This window comes from Eriocheir sinensis, chromosome 7 (genome assembly GCF_024679095.1).
Source record: "Eriocheir sinensis breed Jianghai 21 chromosome 7, ASM2467909v1, whole genome shotgun sequence".
In the NCBI taxonomy this organism is placed as follows: Eukaryota; Metazoa; Arthropoda; class Malacostraca; order Decapoda; family Varunidae; genus Eriocheir; species Eriocheir sinensis.
In genome coordinates this window covers 13,318,606-13,345,599 of record NC_066515.1, presented here as the reverse complement: position 1 = coordinate 13,345,599, position 26,994 = coordinate 13,318,606, and the positions used below count along the sequence as shown (strand labels likewise).

Sequence of the window (26,994 nt, the reverse complement as noted above, 5' to 3'; positions counted from 1 at the left end):
GTAAATATGAAGATTTCACAGGCAAAAGATAAGTTTGAAGACTTTAAGGAGTCTCCACAATGAGATGTCCAGATACTCATGTATTATCCAAAGTAAAATGCAGGTGGTATGAGCAGCTGTGGCAGTAATAAGACTATCTCCTTATTGAAAGAAGAGAAAGTAAGGGTAAACGGCTTGCTGGCAGCGGGCCTGGTGGGTGGAGTAGCACCCTCCAGGACATCTCTCGCCCAAACAACTGCTCAAGCTTGCCCCTACTGCTCCGGTAGCTGACAAAGTGGCAGCTCTGCTAGCACCACCTGCTCCCTGATGATGAATGAACCTCCCACTAACTACGCTCCCAACAGTCCTTATGCTAAACTATCCGTAAATCATACTTTAGTAATATAACACTACAGCTGCAATGTTCAAGGTTGAAAGCTGACAAAATGAGAGTGTGATGTAGCAAAGTGGAGTCTGTAGGGTAAACTGAGTGAGGAATGATAAGGTGGTACAGTTACATATCACAAAAAGAGTGTGTCCAGGAGAAAGAGAAATAAAAAAAAGAGGAAGGGAAGCAGATGAGACATTATAAATGATGAAAACTGTCAATCTGCAACTAATAAATGGCAGAGTTAGAGCCATAGAGCTAATGGCTGATACGTTTTAAGAGGAGCAAACCTAATTAACCAGGGTTGCATCCTTTTTCAATCTAAAGGTAACTGGTTCTTGCGGTTTGTGATGGGCTGTGAGGCATCCTACGTTATCTGTAATAATAGTTGAAGTCTGGCAAAGAGGTTAACATCAGAATGCACAGTACCAATCATGGAAATTATGCTTACCTCACTGGATGATCTTTCCTTCAATGAATATGCAAGTATTTTTGTGTTTTCTGTGGCTCACCCTGGACTCTGGATGTGGGAGTGGATGGATAAATGATAGTTATGCAAAGAAAGTTATCTGCTCTTTCCCACATTTCAAGGACGTTAATCTTAATCACACAATTTGCTATTTTATGTTGTTTATGTAGCAAGAATTTTTTTTTGAAAATCCTGGAAGTTGCTGCTCAAAAACAGAAAATAGGGAAAGCTTCTTGTGTACAAATTTTATGACATCTATATAGTTTCTAAGTCAGGAGTTACTTACAATTAATTCTTCACAATTACATATTCTTATAGTAATCAAATATATTCAGAAGAATGAAACCAAAATGAAGTTTATGTATATGGTACAAACTTTAATGACCACAATGTTCATTCTGCTGACTGCAACTTTATCTACTAGATAGAACAGGAAAGCAACAGGTCTAGAAGGGACAATATTGATAAAAAACAAATATATGCTGCCAAAACTTAAGTTTTAGTCCTTACTATCTAATAAAGCAATTTTATTGCCTTCACCTATGGTTGGCAGTGTTGTGGTAAAAAGAACTTGTGTTTAAAATGACAATATTTTCCCTTTCTTATATTGATTTCCTACATCATCAAATAGAGCACTAATATAGTATAAAGTACATTCACACAATACATGCAAAAATCATTTCCTTTTTTAGCACGTTGATAAAAGCCATGAAAATAAGACATTTATGTACCACGAGTGCATCATGGAAGTATCCTTCATCCTTATTAACAGGACTCTTGAAGGAGAATGTCCCTAAAGAAAAATTCACAAGCTTATGGCATGTATGTTTTACTCTTACCCTCCAAAAACAACATTCAGAATTAACCAAAGACAATCTGTACTGAAGAGCCTTAATGCTGAAAAAGAACTTCTTAATGCAACACTCATTTGAAAGAGACTGACTGTATGAAAATAATTTCCCTTTATAACACCACTCCTTAAGTTCTTAAAGCCATCAAAGTCATTTGCAGTTAGTATTTGACAAATACACTTTGTTACTTAGTAGTCGGATGCTTCTAGAACTTAAGAAAACTGTATATGTAAATAACATTCTTAGCTTGCCTGCTAAGTAATAGTAGGCTGAGGAAAAGGTGTTCAATTATACCTGCACTTGTGCGAATCGAGCCAACCAGCCACATCACTACCTTCACCTTGTGTGTTGCTTCTCCACGGGATATCAAAGGTATTTGTTAAGTTTGGATCCACACTGCAAAGACTTTTCCATTCACAACCTCAACAACACCTCTGGCTCCCTCCCTTCAAAAATCACTATAAATTGGATCCATCAAAACTAAAATTCAATAAAAAATAAAATAATCAATGCAGTCTTACTTTAAGACAGGCAGAACAAACTGCAATAGCACTTCTCTCCTTGTAAGACTGCAGAAATATTTAAATTAATTAGAATAACACTTTTACTTGCATGGACACTAAGCGAATAATATGTATACCATAAATATGAATGCCCTGTTAATATTATCTTAAACAGTATATGAACCTCTCCAATAAAACAATACAGGAACTAAATCATCCACGGGCTAATAGATGGGTAAGCCAGATGAAGCGGTGAGTGATGTGGCACAGTGTTGGTGGCCCCTGCTGTAGATCTGAGGTGAGGTGGCAACGCACATGAACACCTTCAGCTTAGGCTGGTAACTGAAGCTTCTTTCCTTGGAGAACTGAAAATTACAATGCTATGTACTTCAGCATGGCATCATTCAGTCTAATCAAGACTAAAAAACATATCCACGATTAACCCGGTAGCAGCGGGGATCATGTTTCTTAATGGTCCCTCCAAGCGAGAAAAATGAGAAAAAATCACCCATCACACAAACCATTTCATAATATATATCAAAGCATTTGTGATCAGATTATGTATCATCTATTTTGGGGGGTTTATATCATGGCACAAATTTGGCCCGTCGCTGCTACACGGTAAAGCCACAAATTTGGTCCGTCGCTGGTACCGGGTTAAATACAGGACATTGGAAAAGGTGGAATCCTAATGTGAATGCCAGAGATGATTATGATCATGAGGCAATGCATGTAACAAATATTCAGTGTAGCTTACAATACATAGCTGATGCACTAAGAATTAACAGTGCATTAGCTATTATCACAAGAAAAATATTCTCATTACATATGATTATTAACTAATATTATGTGTAGTTAAGAGGTATTTTTATGGATACCACTGATGAGTCACTCACCTTTGGTAACATATAAATAAAAGAAGTCACAGTAGAGAACGGTCTGAACAATTCCAGCCACAATAGCGATCAGATCATAAAACCCTTCAGCATAGTATCTGTAAACCTGGGAAAAGTTTTCTTCTATAAAGTAAAATATCTTCAAATTCGTCAAATACAGTCATACCTCAGTTTACGAGTTTAATTCGTTCCAGAATTTTGCTTGAAAACCAAAACACTCGTAAACCAAAACGAATTTCCCCATTGAAATTAATGTAAATCACATTAATGCATCCCATATCTCAAAAAAATATTTATATAAAAATCATTTTCCATGTTATTTTATCCAGAATCAAAGTAATTTTACTAATTAACAATAATAAATAAAATAAAACACGAATCGATATGTTACGGTTGTTACAGAGACTCCCGCAACTGCTAATTTTACTCGAGGTGTAGGCTTCGCACCGGGATTTAGAAGCCACAGTTTCCCTATTCTCGAAGCACCGGAACTACATTCAACCACCAATGTGAAGCTAACACGACGTATCATCCAAGTTGGAGAGTGAACGGGAGTCATAGTCACGTCCAGGAGGGCATACAAGCCGCTGAGGCTCGCACCTCGTTCCTGTTGTTAGCATAGTATCCGCTGTCGTGTTTTCTTCTTTGCAGCACCATCCCTTTTAACCATCTTTCTTGGGGACATTGTTATAGCACAAAGAACACACACTGTAGTGCTGAAAACACTAAGATCGCACACCAAAGCACAAATGCAAACGGACACGAGTGCACGGATATTTTCTCTACGAGTTTACAAGGCGGACTGAGACCAAGGTTGTCAACATGCCACCCTTTCCTTAAAATATGGAATGCCGTTTGTTCTGCATTTGGCTGTCTGAATGGTTAAGCAGATAAAATGCAGTATTTTAAAACTGCAGTGAGCGCATTTTTCGGTGAACTGCAAAACCAGTCCATAAAATCGTTAGTGTCTTGAAATACGTGTAAAATACGCATTATATACCCCGGCCCCCCCCTTCCTTTTGCCTTAACCAGCAGTGGATGTCAGTCATGGCAGGCTATAGAAGTTTTAGGGTTGCCACCCGTTCCTTAAAATATGGATTCGTTCTGTATTGGAGAATGGGATGTTGCGTTCCTTATTCTTTTTAGCTCAAGGTGGCAACCTTAACTGAGACTAATCCCATTGTTCTCTTTCTTGAGCACTCTCGTATTGTGACGAACAAAGGGAACCCACACACACATCTTCAACTGGTACAAAAAACAGGCCAGTCCTCATCGAAAGACCAACTTGGTCGGCTAGGCTGGCGTCAGCCAATTGACCCTCCCCTTCACGAGACATGCCGTCATCCGGCAAGGGTCTGTGATCCCTAACATACGTGTTTGACCCCGATGGCATCCATATACCCTGTGTCCCTACCCGTGAGGTGGCGACAAATAAAAAAAATATAAAAATTGTACAAACGGGATGCTCATATACCAAATCACCGCTTGTAAACCAAGGCATGTTTTGTGATTTTTTTTTTGCTCGCAAATCAAAACACTCGTTAACTAAGACACTCGTAAACCAAGGTTTGACTGTACTTCCTTAAGAACTATTTTCCAATTACCTGAAACACCAGGAGAATAAAGGAAACTAATATGAAATGGTGAAGTAAAAAAAATGAAGGATCTGACATATATGGATTACTTATCTTAAAAATGGATCTGAAAAATCATTAACAATCCTTTTATATATTTATGAGGTGTGGAAAGCCATGAAAATTTGAGGTTGAGGTGGATGACATAGAGCTGATACATCTAAAAAGGATACAAAAGCCTGTGTTGAAATGGGTAACAACTTGACAAACTTAAAACAAGTTGGTGAAGTGAGACAAATATGTGATGCAACTACAAGAGATGCTGTGTATGTTCATCAGTTCAAACAACTGTTACAAAGAACTTTCATTTCCGGCAGTGGACATAACATTATGCACATTCTCCTGATCACACTCACTATCATTCCATGTCCAAAACCTCCCTGCCTCCTTATAGTTTCCAAAAAAGAGGGGCTGATTATGCACCTTTGCAAAGCCAAGACAATCTTACACTCTATCTCACTAAGAAAAAGTACATCAGCATAGCAAAATTTATTATCAGTGCCTACTCTTCAATGCAACTTTATAAACTTACCCAGTTGAAGATGTAGAGAGCTCGGTAAGACCCCAGAGCAAACAGGTAGTGTGATGTTATGCTTTCTGCTTCGCCAGTTTTGGACACCATGAACAGCTGGGGCAAGATGGCAACAGACTCAAGATAGATGCTGAAGGTCCACAGAATCTGCAGATCAAGTAGGGCAAATTAGCAGGTATCCATTTAATGGAAGCTGATTGGATGAAAGCTTAATAAAAGAGAACAATTATGCTTGGTCAATGTACTCATCTCCTCTGTGCTGGAGAAAGACCAAACTCACTCCATGATGCACAGTTTAGCAGTTGAATTTCAGTAAACTACAAAGAAAGGTTTGTCTATGAGTATAATACTGATGTTTCATGCAAGCAAAGTGACATGAGGGTAATTTTCAGATGTATAATTGCTCCTCATAAGCAATGGTGGGCATGATTCTATTAATCTGCTAGCTACTATTAGTGAAGCAAACTCTTTCCTTAGTGCACCACCCCCATCCATTCAGGGTTAAAAAAGTCTTTGGCTTTCCAATTCACAGGAGATTGCAAACTAAAGACCACATTTAGACTTTTCTTGTGCCACAATGGCATGCCACCAAGTCAAGTTTGGATCCCTAATATATCTGACTTTTATCCATCAGTAGCTCAAAATTAAAAAAGAAATCTACTCCATATTTTTTTGTCATGCTGACTAATCTGTAATTCTGACTTAATGCTGATATACAGGGTACTGCAAACAGTAATGCAATGCACACCAAACATGATAATGTTCACAAAATTAAGAAAGGTAATAAGGTAGTTTGGTTTTGCATTACCATACAGATGACCCCTAACTTCATGGACTAAATGGAGGAGGAGGATTGTCTGAAAAACCCAGACATCCAAATTTTCTAAATGGCAAAAATATGAAAAATGGTTATAAGAAGCAATCTGTTTCCTGAACTGTCTGGGGTTACGGGAGATACTAAGGATGAATGTCATGGAGGGAAATTTGTTGAATGCATCGGGAAGCTTCTACAAGAGGAGTGAGGCATGTCTGAGATTGAAGGGAAAGTTGAGTACAGGCATGTCTCATTTTACATGAATTTAGACTACACAAATTTTGTTTAACATGATGTTAAAAAGCCAATATTTATCAATTTCACGATTTCTTTAGAATAGTGATGCAATCCAAATAAAAATTTATGGCATAAGTTTAGTTCTCAAGAGTGGCCTCCAGATTCCAGGGCTGCATTCAGTGGAACTGTTAGCCCCTCACAGTGCATCAGCAGAGTGCAGCAAAAATGACATCCCACACAACAGCTCCCTCACAATATTCCCTCGGCAGTTCTTATAGGTGACCCTCTACTGGAAACAGCTACCATAATGGAACAGAACATTCATAGAAGGTAAGAAGATGCAGAAGAGGTGACACTGGCCACACCATATAAGTAAGTCTCCTTTCTTTACATACACTGCCCCCCCACCCACACAACATTTGGCTTATGGCACCAACTTGGCAAAACTTGTTACTGTTGCGTAATGCTGCACAGTGTTGTGTGGCTAACGAGTCCACTGAGTGCAGTTCAGTGGATCCGTTAGCTGCACAATGCATGATACCCTACAGGTGTGGGGGAGGGAGGGGGCAAACTGAACAGTGTAACAGTTGAGCACAACAAAAATGGCATCCCACACAACAGCTCCATCACAATATTCCTTCGGCATTTCTTACAGGCAACCGTCTTCTGGGAACAACAATCACAGTGGAACAAAACATTCATACAAGGTATTCCAGACACAGTTACTCTCAAACAGCTCTGTAAATTTAAGAATAAACTGTATACACATTTAAGGATCTATCTTACAGAAGTAGCTTAACTGGGCTAGGAGGGTTATTTCATATGTTGTGAGGTTGCTTATGTCCAGTAAAACATTTTCATTAAACCTCTTGCCATGTATTCACTGTATGTAAATTTACCATACAATAGGCTTTCACCAGGAATAAACCACCCACTAAATTATGTTTTCCAGGAATTTTTTTAATGCACTATATATATATATATATATATATATATATATATATATATATATATATATATATATATATATATATATATATATATATATATATATATATATGATCATTCATTTTCTCTCAATTCCTGATGACCTTGCCTACCTCAAGGGGTGAGAAGTCATGATTGATGAGAACAGACAGGATGACCGTTGGGATGAGCAGAAACTCCAAACGGAAGGTATCATGGTTGTGGTCATAGGTGGCCTTGAAGCGTACGTAGATCAGGTACAGTGTTGCAAACGAGGCAGCAAGGAAGATTACCTGAAAAGGAAAAACCCTTGTTGAAAACAGAAATACTTGAGCAAGGAAGATCACCTGGAATAGAAAAAGACAATCTTGAGCAGAAATTCATACTCTTAACCTCGGACCCTGCTATCATTTCTGAATGGGGCAGAAGGAACTAAGTGTCCTTCAATGCCTCAAAAACTCAGTTTCTTCACCTGTCAACTCAACACAATCTTCCAAACACCTATCCTCTGTTCTTTGACAACACTAAGCTGTCACCTTTTTCTAAATCAACATTCTCAATCTGTTCTTAACTGAAAATCTTAACTGCAAACTTCATATGAGGTGTCTAGTGCTCAAGGGGCGAACAAGCCAATTAGTTTTGAGTTACAGGCCTTCAAAGTCAATCAGTGTTGGTGTGAAATTGTGTTTATTATAAAAAAAAAAAGTATTTATTTATATTTTTTTATTAATGCATGTTTTTTATTTGATTTAATCCAAACTTGGAAAATCAAAAGAACATGATGTAACTAACTGCCAGTTTAAATTTCAAAACAAAATTTCCATATTCAAGTGTTTTACTAGTGCTCTTCGCCCTTAGAGCCCTGATACAGCCGACTTCATACACACTGCAGACAGGCAAAAACACGCTACTCTCACCACCCTTCTACTGGGCCATAGAGACCGATTTCCCATTTTCACGTTCACAGAGGGTTGCACAGTGCTTCCATCTAGTGGAAACCGGCGAAAAATCAAAATCAGCCATGTTGGCGTGTTCGCCCCTCAAGATCTAGACCCCTCATATTTCCTCTTACTAAATCAGCTTCCTGGAGATTGGGCATTCTGTATCATCTCTGCCAGTTCTTTCCCCTAACAGATGCTGTCCATATACAGGGAGCTTGTTAATGAAGAGCACATGCCGATCAAACTTACAAGGGAAAAGACAGAAAGGAAGGCAGTGGAGCAAGTAATTGAAGCAATTCAGGAAGAAGGTCATGAGCTGGTAGGGGAGATCGAAGAAGTATTCAGGCTTGGAAAGTATGAAGAAGGAGCCCAACGACCAGTAAAAATTAGATTTAGGTCTCAAGCTGCTGCAGAAGAAGTGGTGGGAAAATCATGGAAGTTAGCAAGAACAGAGACCTACAAAAAAGTCTGGGTAAGAAAGGACAGAAGTGTGGAGGAAAAGAACATGATAAGAGACTTGAAGAATCAAGCCAATGAAAAGAATGAAGCAAGGTCAGAAGAGGAGAAAAAGAAGTTTGGAAAGAAATGGGCGATCTTTCTACAGATTTACAATGAAGGAGTGGAAAAGTGGGTACCAAGGATGAAAGAAGGCCAGAAATCAAGAGAAGAGTGGTATAATAGAAAGTGTGTAGATGCCAAGCAGGAGAAGGAGAATGCATGGAACAAATGGAGAAAATATAGGAGGACGGATCTATGGAATGAGTACAAAAGGAAGAGGAATGCTTATGTCAAAGTAAGAAGAGAAGAAAAAAGGAATTTTGAGAAAAATATTGTAGATAAGTGCAACGACCAGCCAAAACTGTTTTATAAGTTCATAAATGGAAAGTTGAAAAATAGAGATGAGATTCAGAAAGTTAAAGTTAATGGTGAAACTTTTGATAGTATAAGTGAAATAGTAGAAGTGATGAATAATTGTTTCCAAACAGTGTTCACAAGGGATAGTGAGTTTGAAGGTGTAGATGCAGTGACAGGGAATAGAGTGGGTCTGGAGAGAATACAAATATCAGCAGATGAAGTTAGAAAATTATTGGAAGAATTGGATGCGAGGAAATCAGCAGGACCGGATGGTATATCAAATTGGGTGCTAAAAGAGTGTAACCAGCAAATAGCTGATAAGTTGAGCAACTTGATTAATGTCTCACTAGCACAAGGGAAGGTACCGAGAGACTGGAAGAGGGCTAACATCATCCCAATATATAAAGGAGGAAGTAACTATAGGCCAGTGTCATTAACAAGTGTAGTAGCAAAGATGTGTGAGAAAATTATAAAAAACAGATGGGTGGAGTATTTAGAAGACAGTATATTAACAAATTGCCAATTTGGATTCAGAGGAGGAGTCTTGTGTAACTAATCTGATCAGCTTCTATTCAAGAGTAATTGATATAATACAGGAAAGGGACGGTTGGGCAGATTGTGTGTATCTGGACTTAAAGAAGGCGTTTGATAAAGTACCACACAAGCGATTAATATGGAAACTTAATCATGTTGGAGGCTTGGGTGGTTCAATATTGGATTGGATTATGGTGCTTTTGACGAAGAGAGAAATGAGAACAGTAATTAAGAATAATTAATCAAGCTGGATGGAAGTGACTAGTGGAGTCCCTCAAGGATCGGTGTTGGCTCCGATTATGTTTGTAATATATATTAATGACATGACAGAAGGGGTGACAAGCTAAATGAATATGTTTGCTGATGATGCTAAAATAATGAGGAGGGTGGCTAATGAAGAAGACTGTGTAGCCCTGAGCCAAGATCTCGACAGAATAAGCAAATGGTCACGCAAATGGGAAATGACATTCAATATAGAGAAGTGTAGTGTGATGGAGTTTGGTAAGAGCAGTAGACAAATATCTGGGAACTACTCTGAGTAATGAATGAATCATGAAAAAAAATGAAGAAAAAGATCTGGGAGTGATCATAACAGACAAGTTATCCTTTGGAAAACATATAGACCAGACAACTGGGGAAACATACAATCTTCTTAGAAACATAAAAGCAGCATTTAAATATTTAGATGAAGAAATGGTGAAGAAACTAATAACATCAATGATACGTCCGAGACTGGCATATGCAGCATTTGTGTGGTCACCTAGATTGAAGAAAGAAATTAGAAAGTTGGAAAGAATACAAAGAGCAGCGACTAAACTACCGGAAACTGAGAGAACATACTTATGAAGAAAGACTGGAGAAATTGGGACTAACAACATTGGAGAGAAGAAGAGAAACAGGGGACCTAAAAGCACTGTACAGGATACAAGAGGGATTGGAGAAATTGGACAGGGAAGACCTAGTGGTACGTGACAGAAGTGTGACAAGAGGCAATGGTAAGAAACTGAAGAACAGCGACTGTAGGAGAGGCATCAAGAAATACAGTTTTCCATACAGAAGCATAACAACATGGAACGGACTTGACGAGGAGACTGTGTGTGCAAAAACAATTCATGAATTTAAAGCCAAACTGGATAATAAGCGTTATGGAGACGGGACAGCATGAGCCTAGTACGGCTCTTTTCCTGTATTTCACAACAAGGTAAATACACATACCTTCATTGTAGAGTTGTAGAGTGATATGAAGTTGGTGAAGAGGTCCAGATAGCGAGCAGTATACGTGATTGCAAACATGACTTGAGATTTTCCGGATATACCTGCAAAATGAACGGAAATGAGACCATGAAAGTGTATTTAAAATATTTATTAGCCTATTCAAAATGAGGTTTCCTGCTGCAGATTATTATTCATGAATGTCTCTCAAAAATACATTCTGTACCACAAAACAATGTCATAATATATTAGTAATAATATTAGAACACCTGTTTCTACCATCTACAGGCCAATAAATTAGGCTACAAATAATCTATACTAAATACCAAGCATACAATAACACACAACTCAGAGGTTACAAATATACTATGAAAAGGAGTTATTTCTCGCTAAACACAAACAAGTGAGTATTGCTGTTCTTTTCCCTAAAATGTGCAACAGCAAGTACCTCTTTATTCAGACTCTTGGGGTACTGATGCTTTTTCTTAAGGGAAGAAAACCACACTAAGAAGGATATTTTGAAGTAATGGGTGTCGAGGACAAATTATAGATAACAAAGAATACATATAAATATAAATTGTGGGTCTTAAAATATGCAAAATATGATGACATGATGTTTTGCATTACAAAATTTGCCTAATGCAGATTTGTAATTCTATAAGAAAATCTCAAGAACCTTAAAACCTAAAATCAATAGAAAATAAATATATTTTGATAGAACATAACTATAGTTTTGAGGGGTTTAGAAATTATTTATATGGTTGCAAACAATGCTTTTGTGGATAATAAAAGGATTAGTTGAATTTCTGAAATGGTTTGTAATAAATCTTAAATTTCAATGATAGCCTGCCTCCTTTTCTCTTGCATGAATGTTTTACTTGGGCTGTAGTAGTAGATGCCAATGCCCCAAAGGTTTGAAAAGGTTTATACCAAATCAGCCTGTCAGTTCATCTTGTCTGATATAATGAATCAAAGCACAGATAGGTGGAAGTATTGTGTAGTTATCATGAGTGCATCCAAAGGTGATTAAAGAACAGCATTAATGAATCTGTTCTGAGTGTGTTGTGCCTGACGATGGACCCTTCAAAACTGTCGTGCCAATAAACAAGGCGTTTTGCTACTAAGAGCTTCTTCAGATCTTGGTTATTTTTTAACATCATTTGTAGACACATCATGTATATGATACACTGGTAAAACAGGGATAAAAAGATGACTGTATAATATTCCAAGCTATGTACTAGCTATGACTATATAAGGAAAATGTATGGTTTAGCTATGCCACCTCTAAATACCATTTAGCATTTATATTATGGTTAAAGGGGGAAATAAGTGCCCTTTATCCATAACATGAAGACACACATGGTTAGAAACTAACCTAAACCAACCTAACCTTTCTAAACCAAACTGCAACACCCCGGATCACAGCTGCTGCCCTGACTATCTCCTACGCATCGGCAACACTGGTATAGTTACCTATGTTAGGTTAGTTTCCAACCATGTGCACCTTCATATACTGGCAATACTTAAAGGGCATGCATTTTCACACTTTAACCATAACATGAAGGGGTATATGGAATTTCCAGGTGGTGAAGCTAACTTACACATGGAAAAATTGAATTTAATGTAGCCATCTTGCATGAAGTTAATATTGACATAATGTGTTGTATTTTGGTCTCTGAATGCAGTGCAGTAACTTTGAGTAAATGATTCCAGAAAATTAAAGAAACTTCAATATAATGATGTAAATAATTTATGAATTTGATTACAGCCAAGCACATAAAATTTTGGCAACAGGCAACAGGTCAGGTTAGGTTAGATTTAGTTGTTCGGTCAGGTTAGGTCAGATCGTTAGGTTAGAATAAGTTTGGTTAGAATTGTTAAGTCTAAACAATGATAAAAACGTAATCCACTTCACGCTGTGCTGTTGTTGTCGCTGGCGGTCAGTGATTGAGGCGGCTGTTCAAATCCAGCAGAGCAGGTGATCCCAGCATTCCTCCTACACATCTACCCCATATATCTCTGCTAGGGTTACACAAGTGCTACCTCACTCACCGAGAAACTGCTGTGAGCTGAGATTGAATGGGATGGAACACGCAACCTCTTGGTCACAATGCAAGCACCCAACCCACCAAGCTACTCAGGTCTTTAAAGGAAAATTAGAGAAGTAAAGCAGGTAGTAGGGTATTATTAAGTTAAGACTGGTTTTATTAACGTGCCCATATTTCATCTACTTAATGAAATACTTTTCTATAGCCATAAATGTCTTTTACTAACCTGCAAACCTTGGAAAATGGCTACTTTTATGGAAATGTTGTAATGGGTTTTTAGCAGAAAATAATAAAAAAAAAAAAATTCATCATCTGTTCAGACCACCATAGTTGGCAATTGAATCACTCCATCTGGCTGTCTTGATGACAATGCACACCACCCATGGCAAATTATGCATATAAATACACATTACCCAATAAATTCAATGTCTTGCTTTTCACATGACCGTCTTCACCCATTGACGTTCAAGCATTTAAAAATCTGCACATCCCAGGCAATCCCACTCCCAGTTTAAAAATGGCACACAAGAGCAGTGAGACCAAGTTCTTCCCTCTGATGCAGAACTTCCTTAAAATCAGGATGAAAGAGCTCAAGAGGGATTTATGTGACAAATATCTTCCCTCAGCACTTATCTACCCTACCTGTGGGTCAAAATGCCTATTTAGGCCCAGTAATAAGACTTTTTCTGCAGAAGCAGGCATAACCATGACAGGTGGAGCAAGGTACGTAAGATTTATAGTTATGTGCTTTAGGACAATATTGGTAGTGAGGCACTGATAAAGTTGTTAGGTTCCCAGTGGGACAAAATGTGGAAACAAAGAAGAATTGAGGGGGCAAAAAACCCACGTAAGGAGGTTACAAATATATTCATTTGTTTTCAATGACCCAACAGGGTATGGAAGGGACCAAGGCCACCCCCCTCAAGATCAAATTTAATAAAGTTGGCTTAGATTTAATAAGGTGAAAAAATTCCTGAGTACACCTGCTGACTGCCAGTGACAACAACCAACAGCACAGAGCGAAGTGGATCACATATTTATTGTAAACAATTAAATCTAACCTGATTTGTGCCATGCTTCTAAAATGCAATATAAATAGAAATAAATCCCTCAATATGTTCCCCCCAAACCATAGTATTAAAGATGAATCTCATGAAACAGTAATTTGAAAAGGCAAAGTGATATAGTACAGTAGAACCTTGTTTACCCGGCATTCAAAACAACGGCACGGATAAATGATTTTGATCTTTATGTCACACAGTCAAAGGTGGCTTGAGATTTCTCTCAAGGCAGGCATTTGAATCGGCAGCTCCTGTGAAAACAAAATATACAGAAAGACGTGTTCTACTCGAGGTAAGATATCATTACCTACATCTTGCACACCACACACTACCCATGAACTCTTTCAATAGAAGGGGAGTAGTGGGGGGCGAATTCCCCCCATTATGTGGCTCGAGAAGGGCGAAACCCCTCCATTAAGGGTGTTCAGTAGGGCAGGGGTTAAGGGGGTTACGTTAGGTTTGGTTAGTTTAAATTTATTCAGCACGCGGTGTGGGGCAGAGAAAATACGGTGTAACTATGCAGTGCAGTACGGGATAGAGCAGCAGTGGTGGTGGTCCACTACGCAGGCTGGTGTTGTGAGAAATACCACCTCGTAGAAATAAGTCGCTCTGCTGTCCACCATGCATGCGCACTGGGGGAATACACAGCAGGAAAAACATTAATTTGCCTGGCTTTGTTCTAGTTTGTCCACTTGTGATGTTTGTAAGCAGTGAGTGAAATGTAGAAACAGTAAGCAAGTTGAACCTCTCTCTACGAGCTATTTTGCAGCTGCGAGTTGATTCCTACAACAGCAGTGGTAACAGGTGGCAGTGAGCGGCGGCAGGTTCAAAACAGGCATTAAAAAGTCAATAATTTTGTGATTTCCCCAAAAAATAATATCTCCATAATAAACAGAACCTTATTTTGTTCAGAAATAAGCAGTCAGCATCTTGAAATTAGTAGGCTACCCTCGTAGGTTACCCTCTCATTAATAATCCTTGGAGTTTTGGTAATTCTAGAGGATTTAAGTCTCAAAACAACGATAAAATGGGTTATTTGGCACGAGCTTCCCCCATTCATGCCAGATAAATGTGGTTCTACTGTACAGTGTTATATGTGCACAATGTACTTCATTAAGTACCAAGGTGTCCCTCGCTGTGAGAGGAGCATACATTTGATTACTTTGGTTATCTTTGATAAATTAACTGTTAATGACAAAAAGTGTGATAAACACAGCTAGACTTCATGCTGACACAAAAAGTGTGATAAACACAGCTAGACTTCATGCTGACACAAAAAGTGTGATAAACACAGCTAGACTTCATGCTGACTCGTTGTTGTCACTGGTGGTTGGTGGTTGAGGCGTCTCCTCAAGTTCAGCGGCATCGATATTAACGTCATAACAGGGACAAAATTATTATTGTCTGATAGTTAGGCCTATGTGATTTACCGGTACATTAATATGATGTGTTTTCTCTGAAATAGGCATCATTTCTTGGTGTGTGGGGGATGGGTATGGAAAACTAGTAATTTCCAGAGGAAAAAAATGTCGGATTCATCCAAAACACACCAAAAACGGTAAATTTTCAGATTAGGACCCAACTCACACTGGTGGACAAGACTATTTTTTTCTGGTAGTTTTTGGTGTGCTAAGAAATACTATGCTAACTGTTTCTGTCACAAATCATTAAATCACACACAAAAAAAAATCAAAGCATGTTGAACACCCGCCGCCGCAGCCACAAAATAGCTCGCAGTGAGGCTCAACTTGGACACCCGTAGGAAATCGAGGGTTTTGGGTGGGGGAGCGTATTTAAACTACTCCAACCAAACTTTACAAAACCTCCTAACCAGGGGGGGCTGCCCCCACCGATGTATATGCAACTTATTTCTGCGAAGAGGTATTTCTTGCAATATTGGCTGGACCCCCGCCGCCGCCAGAGGAAGCTACGCTTTCGTGAATATTATCCTCATTATTATTTGATAGATTATGTATATATTATTATATATTATCATGACGTGGTGTGAGGATTTCTCTAATTGAAGCATCTGGCAACCCTGCAGTCCCTCCTACCACCACCACCATGGTGGGCGCAACTGACGTAAATATTTACAACAAATTTTTTATATCACAAGAACGAGTGATTTGCGACGGCAAAGTGTTGTATGGACACTAAACCATTCAAAGAGCACCAAGGCATTCGTGGCTGTGAGTTGGGTCTTAATCAGAAATTATACCCCAAAAACTAACATAAAAAATTGATTCACTCAAAAACAGAGGGCATTAATAAAACCAATCTTTACCAATTACTCTTGTTGGGGTAATGATTGAGGCAGTGATTCAATACAATTACGCCAGCTGTGCTATGGGGTACACATCCACACAGGTCATGCATGGGGTGGATGTACTGCCCTGGGGTGCAATAATTCCACAGCAAGCCCCCGATGCTGCCCACCCTGCCCTGCCCCACGGCCACATGTCACAACGCAGCCCCAAGCATGTGTAGCCGCCAGCAGGAGCCCCGTAGCCCCCCCAGCCCTGCCCCCTGCCCGCCATAGTGCCCCGCCGCGGCCTGCCCCTTCCCCGGGCGTCATGTGTCAAAGCCCTGCCAGGCCGAGGTCAGGTGTGCCGCCTCGCCTGGTAAACACACCGGGCGGCACACACCCAAGGCACGCCGCCCCCACCACCGCCATACCTGCACATGACCGGCTCGTCCATATCTTGAGGAGCAGGATGATGATGGCCAGCAGGTGGGAAATGTCCCCGGCAAGCCTGAAAATGTTCATGTTGGCGCCGCGCTGAGAGGTGGCCGCCGCCTGGCTGAGTGTGACGTGGCTGGCTGGCGGGGCGGGGGGGGGGGCAGGGGGGGGGGGCGCTACACACACGTCTCCTGAACGGTTTTGGCGAGTGTTTCCTGCAGGGCCTGGAGGAGGTCCACACGGGCATTAATTAATCACAGAATGCTCATAGAGGTAACCAACAACCCGTAGATAATTAACGAAACAAAGCAAATTTATTTCCCTCATCTTTACCTATACCTGCTCTGTTCATTGAGCCTGCATTGGACCCAAAGAGGCGCTGGTGTGTGAAACATATATATAAAATTACTATTGACCCCATGGTATTCACTGAGGTATATAGCACTATATATATAGCAGATATAGCTATCCAAAACACTCAAATTGACTTAATCAAAAAAAATATATAAAGCACTACTTGGATGCCATGGTTTTTCTGTAGGTAAATACATGACACAATAATTCCAAAACTCATGATGATCACAATCAAGTATAATGATTTACTGTGTATGGCAATTATACGTAGCAACTAAATGACGTTGTCAGATGTGCGATTTCTCTAAATGCGATATTAAAAATAACCACGATAAAGTTGATTTACTCGCTCGACACGTATAAAAGCACTTCCATTATCAAGATATTAATAATGTGAATTACTAAACATTGTTATTTGTGTGGATGCAATAAACTTTTGTTAGAAACCGATAAGCTCAGTGCGCCGAGTACAACAACCTGGCGAGGCTGGCGGTGGTTCGTGACGTCAGACTTTCGCCAGCTGTGCGCGAGTACGATACCGCTTCAAGTTGACACTGGGAAAAGGATTTAGAATATGGCGATCACGCGGCGTCTCAGTCTTGACGCCACTCTGCCGCCGTGTTTGATGTCTCATGCTATGCTATTATATGCAGTGTTGGTCCTGTTACCTCGGTACTTATTACGGTCAATGCATAGGGCCTCTGATCACTGGGAGGGGGGGAGCCGTACGTAGGATGTGTATATAAAAAAAAGAAAATTGGGCATGGCGAGATGGTTTCACTCCAGCTATCATTATTTTATATTCATAATGAGAATATCATACAGTGCAAGTTATTTCCATTGCTTGGGACGGATATAAACACAGGCGAAAATGTGACCCAGGAGGCGGGGAGGAGGGCCAGAAGAGAGCACACTATATAGGACTCAAAAAGCCTAGAATCGGCGCTGCTTATTTCTTTTATTGCTTCTTTCTCTTTGGGGTGTTTTCTTTTTACTTCCATTTGATAACTCAATCATTTTAGTTCATTAGAGTGTTTCGAGGCCACATTGCTATGTAAATGAATAATGACGATAAGCCCAGTACCCCCAGCGACGACAGGGGGGGGGTCGAGAGGACGGAGCCTCGATCTTGACGCAGCTTCCTCCCCGTCACGCGTGGTCTCTGTTGACACCTGTGAAGACCCTGCCGTCCACGACATTCCTTCTTAGCACCAGTACATTAGAGGGACTGAAGGATCTTTTTCGTTTATGATCTGTTTATTGTGTTTATAGGCCCTCATAACTAGATGTTAAATAATCAACATATTTTTATTGATAGATGTATATATAGCGGCGATACATATTAGCACCCTAGCATGCATATAAAACAACAATATCTAGAAGGAGACAACAGTTATATAAAGACACTACAGCTATCCAGTCGAGCATGAAGAAAACTTTCACAACTTACTAACATCATCACGCAAGTCACTACCTATTCAACAGTGACTACACAGCCTCTTGAAGCTAGCGCCTGTAAGCATGATGCAGTGGTTGCTATTATTCATACCGATGTAATAAGCATTCACTTGGGGTTGTCGCTGCAATACTCTCATCAGTGTAATTCTTTTGATTTTACAGCAAAGGCGGCAACTCTGGGGCGAAACAGATAAGAGAAAGGAAAAAAAAATGCAGACCACCACTGCTCCTGAAAACTTAGGACAGCAGGATATTCCAAAAGAGAGGATCATAGCCTATTCGATTACAGAGTATCCTGACACTCATCCCTAGAAAGCCTTAAAGTCATAGCATAAAAGGAAGACAGGCGAGAAGAAAGGCAGTTCCAGATTTTACCAGTGAATGACAAGAGAGAATGAAGATAGAAAGGCAAGCAGTATCGTGGAGGAATTAAGGAGGTTGAAGACAATCAGCAGGAGGAGGGAAGCAGATGAAGCCAATGTCTTGACTCCACTGTCCAAAAAATCTACCAAGGTGGAGTCCCCTTGCTGTACACGGGCGGAGGAGGGCAGTTGTAATCATATACTTAGCATCTGAGATGAAACAAATAAAATTAATGGAGACTCTAGTATAGAGAACAAATGGAACCGACACAGCTTCTTCATGCCTAACCTCGAGGAAGCTAATTTAATTAGCAGTAGATGTGGCATTTAACTTTGTGTTGTGCCTATATACTCATACTCTCATTGCGTAGGGCCTCTGATCAGTGGGGGGCCTTAGGATATGTATTAAAAAAATCGGGCATGTCGAGATGGTGTTTTTAATATTCCTCTGTGAAAAAGTTTTATAAACAATAAAATCAAACAAATTCATAAAGATAATGAGATTATACATTGCAGGTTATTTACTTTACATTGCTTAGGCCAGGGGTATAACTTGAGGGGTGAACACATACGACAAAAAATGTGAACAAAGAGGTGGGAGAAGGGGGGGGGGGCTCAAAGGAACCGGCACTGTCAAAAGCGTTCGAAATGTCTGAAATAACAGGAAAAGTTTCAACGAAGCGATTAATATATGATAACCTATAATTATTTTGGAGGGCAAGCATAAAGCTCTTAGCTGAATCTGCACTAGGGATCACAAAGAAGGCTGAAAGTTGTTAAATGCTTTAGAAATGTCCTGTTCAGAAGACATTTTTTTTTACTGAGGCCAGAAGACTCAAGAGCAGCATTTCCCAACCTGGTTGAAATTTAACGTGAGGGAAATATAAATTACTAGCAATTAGTCGACTGAAAAAAAATCTGGTAGAATGCGGAATTGACTTTTCCTCAAGTATATAAAGGCAAAAATCAACATTTATGCTACGAAAGATAGAGTTGAGGGATACGTAAAAGAGAGGGTCAAAGAGGGGACCGAGAAATGTATGTTTGGAGAGGGAAAACAAGAGACTCTTCTGTCCTGGCCACCCCTTGGAGGGAGGTCCCGGCGGAAACGGGGCGTCAGGGCTAGTGATTGACTGATTCGTGTTTTTAAGCAAGTAAATTTTGTGTTTGGCTTCTGTTTGTTTATTATGCTATTTGTGTTATTAAGAAGGAAAATATCGTGCTTTGGCTATTTTTTTTCCTTGTCCACACGAAGGGGGTAATGCGGCTGGTTGAACTGGTTGAAGGGGGAAACGAATGGAAAAAGGTTGGGAAACACTGCTCTACAGGAATTAGAGTTAGCAAGATTTTTTACATTTACATTGATGAAGGAGCTTTTGGTGAGCCAATGAATGTATTTTAACTTATTCCGGGCGGAAACAGAAAAAAAGTGTAGTTATCAGAAGTGCATGTGAAGGCTCAGGATTGCCAGATGAATGGCTCAGCGGGCAGGTTAGATAATTGAAATAGCTTTCCAGGTGTGTCAAGGTATCGGGAGGGGCCCACCAGACAAGCCAAAACACCGGTTGTGGCTCAGCAAACGTTTCTTGGCATCATAAAGTGTCCGAGGGCTTGTCAGTCGTGGCAGCGGCTCCTTAGGCGGGCCGGATCATCATGGTGGTGTGCCGCAGCGAGTAGTGGTAGCCCCGCCACGGCCTCCAGTCGATGCCGTCGGCGTAGGAGGTGTGGTTGCCTACATACTGGTAGCCGTTCAGGTTCGATAAATGGCAAGCGTTGTACCACCAGGCGCCACGAAACCTGGAAAACGTGATCATTTTCCCATTACATATATTCATTACCGATTTTCAAAGAGGCTGAGAGGCATTTAAAAAAAAAAAAGAAATCTATGCAAGAGAGAAAAGACGAAAAAAAAAGTCGCGGTAAGGATTCGTTTTAGGTCCGTGCCAGTATCTCATAATCTACTTTATGAAACATCAGTATCTCTTCATATATCTTTTATGCAAACCTTCAACAGTCATGAGAACGCTTTGAAAATCCAATTGAAGGACTTTTTTTTTTACTCCTGGGAATAGGGGATAATGTTTACGAAAGCGCGTCGCCTCCTCTGGCGGCGGCCGCGGCGACGCTGCAGCCGCCGCAATCGTAAAATAGCTCTCAGAGGGTTTAGGGTCGGGGAGCATATTTAAAGTACTCCAACCAAACTTTAAGACCTACTAACGGGGGGGCTGCGCCTCCCCCTGGAACCCCCTCCCACAGGTATAAGTGACTCATTTCAGCGAGGAGGTATTTCTCGCATCACCGGCTGCAGCGTCGCCGCGGCCGTCGCCAAAGGAAGCGACGCGCTTTCGTAAACATTATCCCCTATTTTCAGGAGTAAAAAAAAAGTCCTTCAATTGGATTTTCAAAGCGTTTCCATGACTGTTGAAGGTTTGTAGAAAAGATATATGAAGAGATACTGATGTTTCATAAAGTACATTATGAGATACTGGCACGGACCTAAAACGAATCTTAACGAAAGTCGCTTAAATATACACTTATATCTTTGCTCGTTTCTCCATATAGGTCGTATTGATCTGGTCTCGTAAATATATCTAATACAGCCATTGCCGCCCGTGCAGCCAAGCCCTACAGACGTTGCTGATTTGGTTCCTCAAACATTGGAAATGCATGAAGCCTCCAGACTTCCAGTGAAAACATTGTAAAAGATGCACTTATTTGCATGGTCTGTGGTCCTCACATACACTGCTCTTCTCTCTCTTGTATTTCAAACTTACCAGCTGATCAAGCGCCAAAGCAGATTAACGACCACTTTGCTGGTGTCTGTTAAGGCTCCCACAGCCGGAAAACAACCCTTTCTCAGCCTTCCTATCACCACCACCACACAACTGATCTGCCCATCAAACTGTACACAGACTTTGCCCCAGTACTTGCCACCCCTTTATTCCATCGTCGATTCTGCACTCTTACAAAAGTCATGCCTTAGCGACGAGAAAACAGCCATGTTGCCCTCATTCCTAAACCTTCCAGCCCTCAGAACCTTAGTGATCTCAGACCAGCAGCATCACACCCTTATCCCAGCCTTATATGGACTTATTCTAACACAGGTAACTCCACACACAAAAAAATGGCACTATGATGAAAGCATCCTTCATCCTTCAATGCTTGACCACTTTTTTAGACTTTATAAAAAGAACACCGGAAAATACACAAAACCTCTTGCTATAGTAGACCTGAGAGCGCTTGGCCTTGTGTTGCTGTCACCAACTTCATTAGTAAGACTCCACCCTAGTCTGGTTGCGTGGCTGATCGACCTCCGACGATAGTGACGACAGGCTGTTTACTACTAAGGCTTTGTCTCGTAACTACAACAGCTGCAGTGCGAGCCTCCTCGACACAACACTTGGCCTATTATGCATCAAAATGCTCATGAACTATTCCCGAATTGATGTCCAGTGCCGCTGGAGGCACCTTGATGACAGCGTCATGGGCATTCTCATCGACACAAAGGCCTCAGAGTAGTTACTCAACACTGCAAGCCACCCTCAACAGGCTTCGGTCGGGGACGGAATATAGTAAAAATCAGCCACAGCAACACCGAGATGATGTGCGTTCGTACTTCCATGGTAAGAGTGCCCCAGCCACGGCCATCAGTTGGTCCCACCCTCTCCAGCATGGCCATCCTCTCTGAACCTTACCCAAAGCAGCTCAGGAAGATCCAGGAGCACGCATGCAAGGTTACTTCAAGCCCTGCTCATAACAATTACGAAGGTGTCTGACCACCTCTAGCGGAATAGGCTCTGGCAGAAACCCCTACGCTCTTAAAAGAGTTCGATCAGAGGTTGACGCAGCCACCGCCACCTGTAACTTGGGGAGGCATCTCCCCCAGCCCGCCACATACGGCGAGGCAGCACAGTGACCGCCGTCAGCACTCGTGAACTCCTTCGAATATATGAAATATAAATGCCGATTAGGTAGTTACCTTAAGCTTAGAGATAATTTACTTTTGAGTAGTTATGAAAGCATCATAGCCAATATTTTAAGAACAATTTAATTCAACATTTCTTAAACTTGTCTATTTGCAGCAATTGACTACTGTCTAGAGAAAGTACTTTTGTTGTTGGTATTATTTCTATTGCCGTTTTTATTATCATTATTATTATCATTATTATTATTATTATTATTATTATTATTATTATTATTATTATTATTATTATTATTATTATTATTATTATTATTATTATTATTATTATTATTATTATTATTATTATTATTATTATTATTATTATTATTATTATTATTATTATTATTATTATTATTATTATTATTATTATTATTATTATTATTATTATTATTATTATTACTATTATTATTATTATTATTATTATTATTATTATTATTATTATTATTATTATTATTATTATTACTACTACTACTACTATTACTACTACTACTACTACTACTACTACTACTACTACTACTACTACTACTACTATTAACATTATTACCATTATCACTACCCACTTCCTGGAGCTGGTCTGGCACTTACTTTTGGGCGCAGCTCGTCTCGTAGGAGTCATTGTCAGAGTCATGGGTTGAGAATTTGGAACCCGGGTGGCCGCCTTCCCCCAGGCCGTCCCCTGCGTCGCCGCTGTACCTGTCAACGTAAACACAATGGTCGACAAGAAGTGTTGTTGGCAAGATAGCTCACATGTAGTAAAGTCACAGAAATGCAGTTGATTGTGCAATGACATGTTTTTTTTTGGTAGACATAAAAAAAATCTTAAAATAGTATTTTTTACAATAAGATTTATCAAGATTCAACTTATTTATCAGCAGTACCTTCTACAGATATCTTTCCTTCGAATTTATAATTTCATTGAAAACGTCAAGTGCATAGAAAAAATAAATTACTACTGGCATACAAAAAAATTACCGAAGTGCTCACATTACATTCTTCATATATATATATATATATATATATATATATATATATATATATATATATATATATATATATATATATATATATATATATATATATATATATATATATATATATATATAAAACATGGCGACAGGATGTGCCCCTACGGGGCCTCTCACCTCCCAACATTGAGACGATACTTTGTTCCTGGGTCCGCGACCTTAAAGAAGCCGTACTTGGCATACCGATGACCTCCCTCCCAGTCTATAAGATCGATCCGTAGTTCCTGTAGGTCTGTGGAGGTCAGAGCGTGCAGAGGGTCAAGCCCCAGCCAAAACTCTGTATTAATATTGCCGAATCCCAGTTGATATTCACTCCAGGTTCTGTAGAAGTCTTCTCGGACGGTAGAATTTGTGCGTCTCTGTACCACCGTCCACCCGCCGCCGTCCGTGGTCTGGTCGCAATACACATTGAGGCGGCGATCTGGCTGTCCAGGGTAAGGGTAGATCACGCGCTCGCCGCTCTGTCCATCCCCGGCCTCCAGGACGTCCCTGCAGTGTCGCGGCTGATTCTGCCGTTTGTTGACGGCTTCAGCCACTTCCCGCACCGAGTCTCTTATCTCCTGCAGCATAGAGGAAATTTTGTAAGGACAGCCTGCCCACTGTGTGTGTGTGAGTGTGTTTATATATATATATATATATATATATATATATATATATATATATATATATATATATATATATATATATATATATATATATATATATATATATATATATATATATTCCCTATTGTCTCACAACCACCCGAGCGTAGTTCCCCGTGCTCTCTATAGACAGCGACTCTCTTTATCAACACCACACTCGATTCACACAACAAATACACCTTTTCCAAAATCAAAATTTCAAAATGGCGCAATTACACCAAGCCTCAGGTCCCCCGACTGGGGGACCACAAATTCCCCAGGAGGACTCCCTTCTGGCTGCCGACCCGAGAGGTGTCTTGATAACTCCTCGAACCTCTTTCTTCTCAATTTCTGCAACATTCGCGGTCTTCGCTCTTATTTTCATTCTGTGGAACATCATCTCTCCTCCTCTAAACCTCACCTTCTCTTCCTTACATAAACACAGGTTTCTGAGGCTACTGACAGCAATCTCCACTCTGTTCCCTCCTACTATCTCTATCCTAAATTTCAATCCAAAGCTGGATGTTGCGCCTACGTGCGCAACGACATCACTTGCTCTCGTGCCCACGACCTTGACTCTTCTGAATTTTCCACCATCTGGTTAAGACTTCACTGTCATTCTATTACTAAATACATCTGTGCTGTTTATCTCTCACCTAACTCTACCAACTATGTAAAATTCTTTGACTATTTGAATTCTAAAGTGGAGCACATCTTGCTCTCCCTTCGCTGAAATCTCCATCCTAGGAGATTTCAATGTTCACCACCAGCTTTGGCTTTCATCCTCTTTCACTGACCATCCTGGTGAACAAGCCTACAACTTTGCTATCCTCAACGACCTAGAGCAGTTGGTCCAGCACCCTACACGTATTCCTGACCGTCTTGGAGATCGGCCCAACATTCTAGACCTCTTCCTTACCTCAAACCCTTCTGCTTATTCTGTCAAACTGTTCTCTCCGTTGGGCTCCTCCGATCACAATCTTATTTCTGCATCCTGTCCTATCGCTCCTGTACATCCTCTGGACCCACCGAAGAGGCGATGCTTCTGGCATTTTGCTTCAGCTCGGTGGAACGACCTGAGGATGTACTTTTCCGATTTCCCGTGGAATGATTATTGCTTCCAGGATAGAGACCCCTCTGTGTGTGCTCAGCGCATCACAGAGGTGATTGTCTCTGGAATGGAGGCATACATTCCTCGTTCTTTCTCTACTCCTCACGCTAAAAGGCCTTGGTTTAATCACGCTTGTTCTCGTGCTGTCAATGATAGAGGTAGCTCACAAAAGATACCAGAGCCTTCAAACTAATGCTAATTATGAACTTTACATTTCTGCCCGAAATCGTGCCAAATCTATTCTCCGACTAACCAAAAATTCTTTCATTAATAGAAAATGTCAAAACCTTGCTTTCTCTAACTCTTCCCGTGACTTCTGGCATCTAGCCAAAAACATCTCCTCCAACTTCACTTCTTCATCTTTCCCTCCACTCCTCAGTCCTGACGGCAACACTGCCGTCTCATCTATCTCTAAGGCTGAACTCTTCTCTCAAACTTTTCTAAAAACTCCACTCTGGACGATTCTGGGCATATTCCTCCTACTCATCCCCCTCTGACTCCTTTATGCCTGTTATAAAGATTCTTCAAAATGATGTTTTCTATGCCCTCTCTGGCCTCAATCCTCAGAAGGCTTATGGACCTGATGGAGTGCCTCCTATTGTCCTTAAAACTGTGCCTCCGTGCTGTCACCCTGCCTGGTCAAACTCTTTCGCCTCTGCCTGTCAACATCTACCTTTCCTTCTTGCTGGAAGTATGCCTTCATACAGCCTGTACCTAAGAAGGGTGACCGCTCCAATCCCTCAAACTACCGTCCTATTGCTTTACTTTCTTGTCTATCTAAAGCTTTTGAATCAATCCTTAACCGTAAGATTCAAAAGCACCTTTCCACTTCTGACCTTCTATCTGATCGCCAGTATGGGTTCCGCAAGGGGCGTTCTACTGGTGATCTCCTAGCCGTCTTAACTGACTCTTGGTCATCCTCTCTTAGCCGTTTCGGTGAAACTTTTGCTATTGCGCTGGACATATCAAAAGCTTTTGATAGGGTCTGGCACAAATCTTTGCTTTCAAAACTACCCTCCTACGGTTTCTATCCTTCTCTCTGTACCTTTATCTCCAGTTTCCTTTCTGACCGTTCTATTTCTGCCGTGGTAGACGGTCACTGTTCTTCCCCTAAATCTATTAACAGTGGTGTCCCACAGGGTTCTGTCCTATCTCCCACTCTTTCTGTTGTTCATTGATGATCTTCTTTCCAAAACGAACTGTCCTATCCACTCCTACGCCGATGATTCCACTCTGCATTATTCAACTTCTTTTAATAGACCCACCCTTCAGGAACTTAACGACTCAAGGCTGGAGACTGCAGAACGCTTAGCCTCAGACCTTACTATTATTTCCGATTGGGGCAAGAAGAACCTGGTGTCCTTCAACGCCTCAAAACACAGTTTCTCCACCTATCCACTCGACACAATCTTCCAAACAACTATACCATATTCTTAGACAAAACCCAGCAATCACCTTACTCAACACTAAACATCCACGGTCTATCCTTAACTCAAAATT

At 40.5% G+C, this 26,994-nt stretch overlaps 2 protein-coding genes across 2 annotated transcripts; both read right to left on the bottom strand.

Annotated features, from left to right (window-relative positions):
• Window positions 1-1,187: 1,187 nt before the first annotated feature.
• Window positions 1,188-16,752, bottom strand: LOC126992653 (ER lumen protein-retaining receptor 1-like). Its single transcript, XM_050851457.1, has 6 exons — window positions 16,597-16,752; window positions 10,815-10,915; window positions 7,404-7,562; window positions 5,253-5,399; window positions 3,087-3,192; window positions 1,188-2,555 (listed from the first exon to the last, which is right to left on the bottom strand). Exons 1-6 carry the CDS (start codon window positions 16,685-16,687, stop codon window positions 2,521-2,523), a joined length of 639 nt encoding a protein of 212 aa, XP_050707414.1. The 5' UTR covers window positions 16,688-16,752; the 3' UTR covers window positions 1,188-2,520.
• Window positions 16,753-18,195: 1,443 nt separating this feature from the next.
• On the bottom strand, window positions 18,196-24,329 carry LOC126992646 (techylectin-5A-like). The gene is made up of 3 exons (XM_050851444.1): window positions 23,878-24,329; window positions 23,321-23,428; window positions 18,196-20,571 (listed from the first exon to the last, which is right to left on the bottom strand). The coding sequence occupies exons 1-3, from the start codon at window positions 24,327-24,329 to the stop codon at window positions 20,409-20,411; spliced, it is 723 nt and encodes a 240-aa protein (XP_050707401.1). The 3' UTR covers window positions 18,196-20,408.
• Window positions 24,330-26,994: the final 2,665 nt, after the last annotated feature.

Bases quoted from the DNA above. Each gene is read 5' to 3' on its own strand.
- LOC126992653 (XM_050851457.1), bottom strand. From the start codon at position 16,687: ATGAACATTTTCAGGCTTGCCGGGGACATTTCCCACCTGCTGGCCATC. The intron at 10,916-16,596 runs GTATGGCGGTGG...TTCATTTTGCAG, and splicing joins GACGAGCCGGTCATGTGCAG to GTATATCCGGAAAATCTCAA. The intron at 3,193-5,252 runs GTAAGTTTATAA...AACTTTTCCCAG, and splicing joins CTCTCTACATCTTCAACTGG to GTTTACAGATACTATGCTGA.
- LOC126992646 (XM_050851444.1), bottom strand. From the start codon at position 24,329: ATGCTGCAGGAGATAAGAGACTCGGTGCGGGAAGTGGCTGAAGCCGTC. The intron at 23,429-23,877 runs GTGAGAGGCCCC...TTACGTTGACAG, and splicing joins TATCGTCTCAATGTTGGGAG to GTACAGCGGCGACGCAGGGG. The intron at 20,572-23,320 runs GTAAGTGCCAGA...CACGTTTTCCAG, and splicing joins GAGACGAGCTGCGCCCAAAA to GTTTCGTGGCGCCTGGTGGT.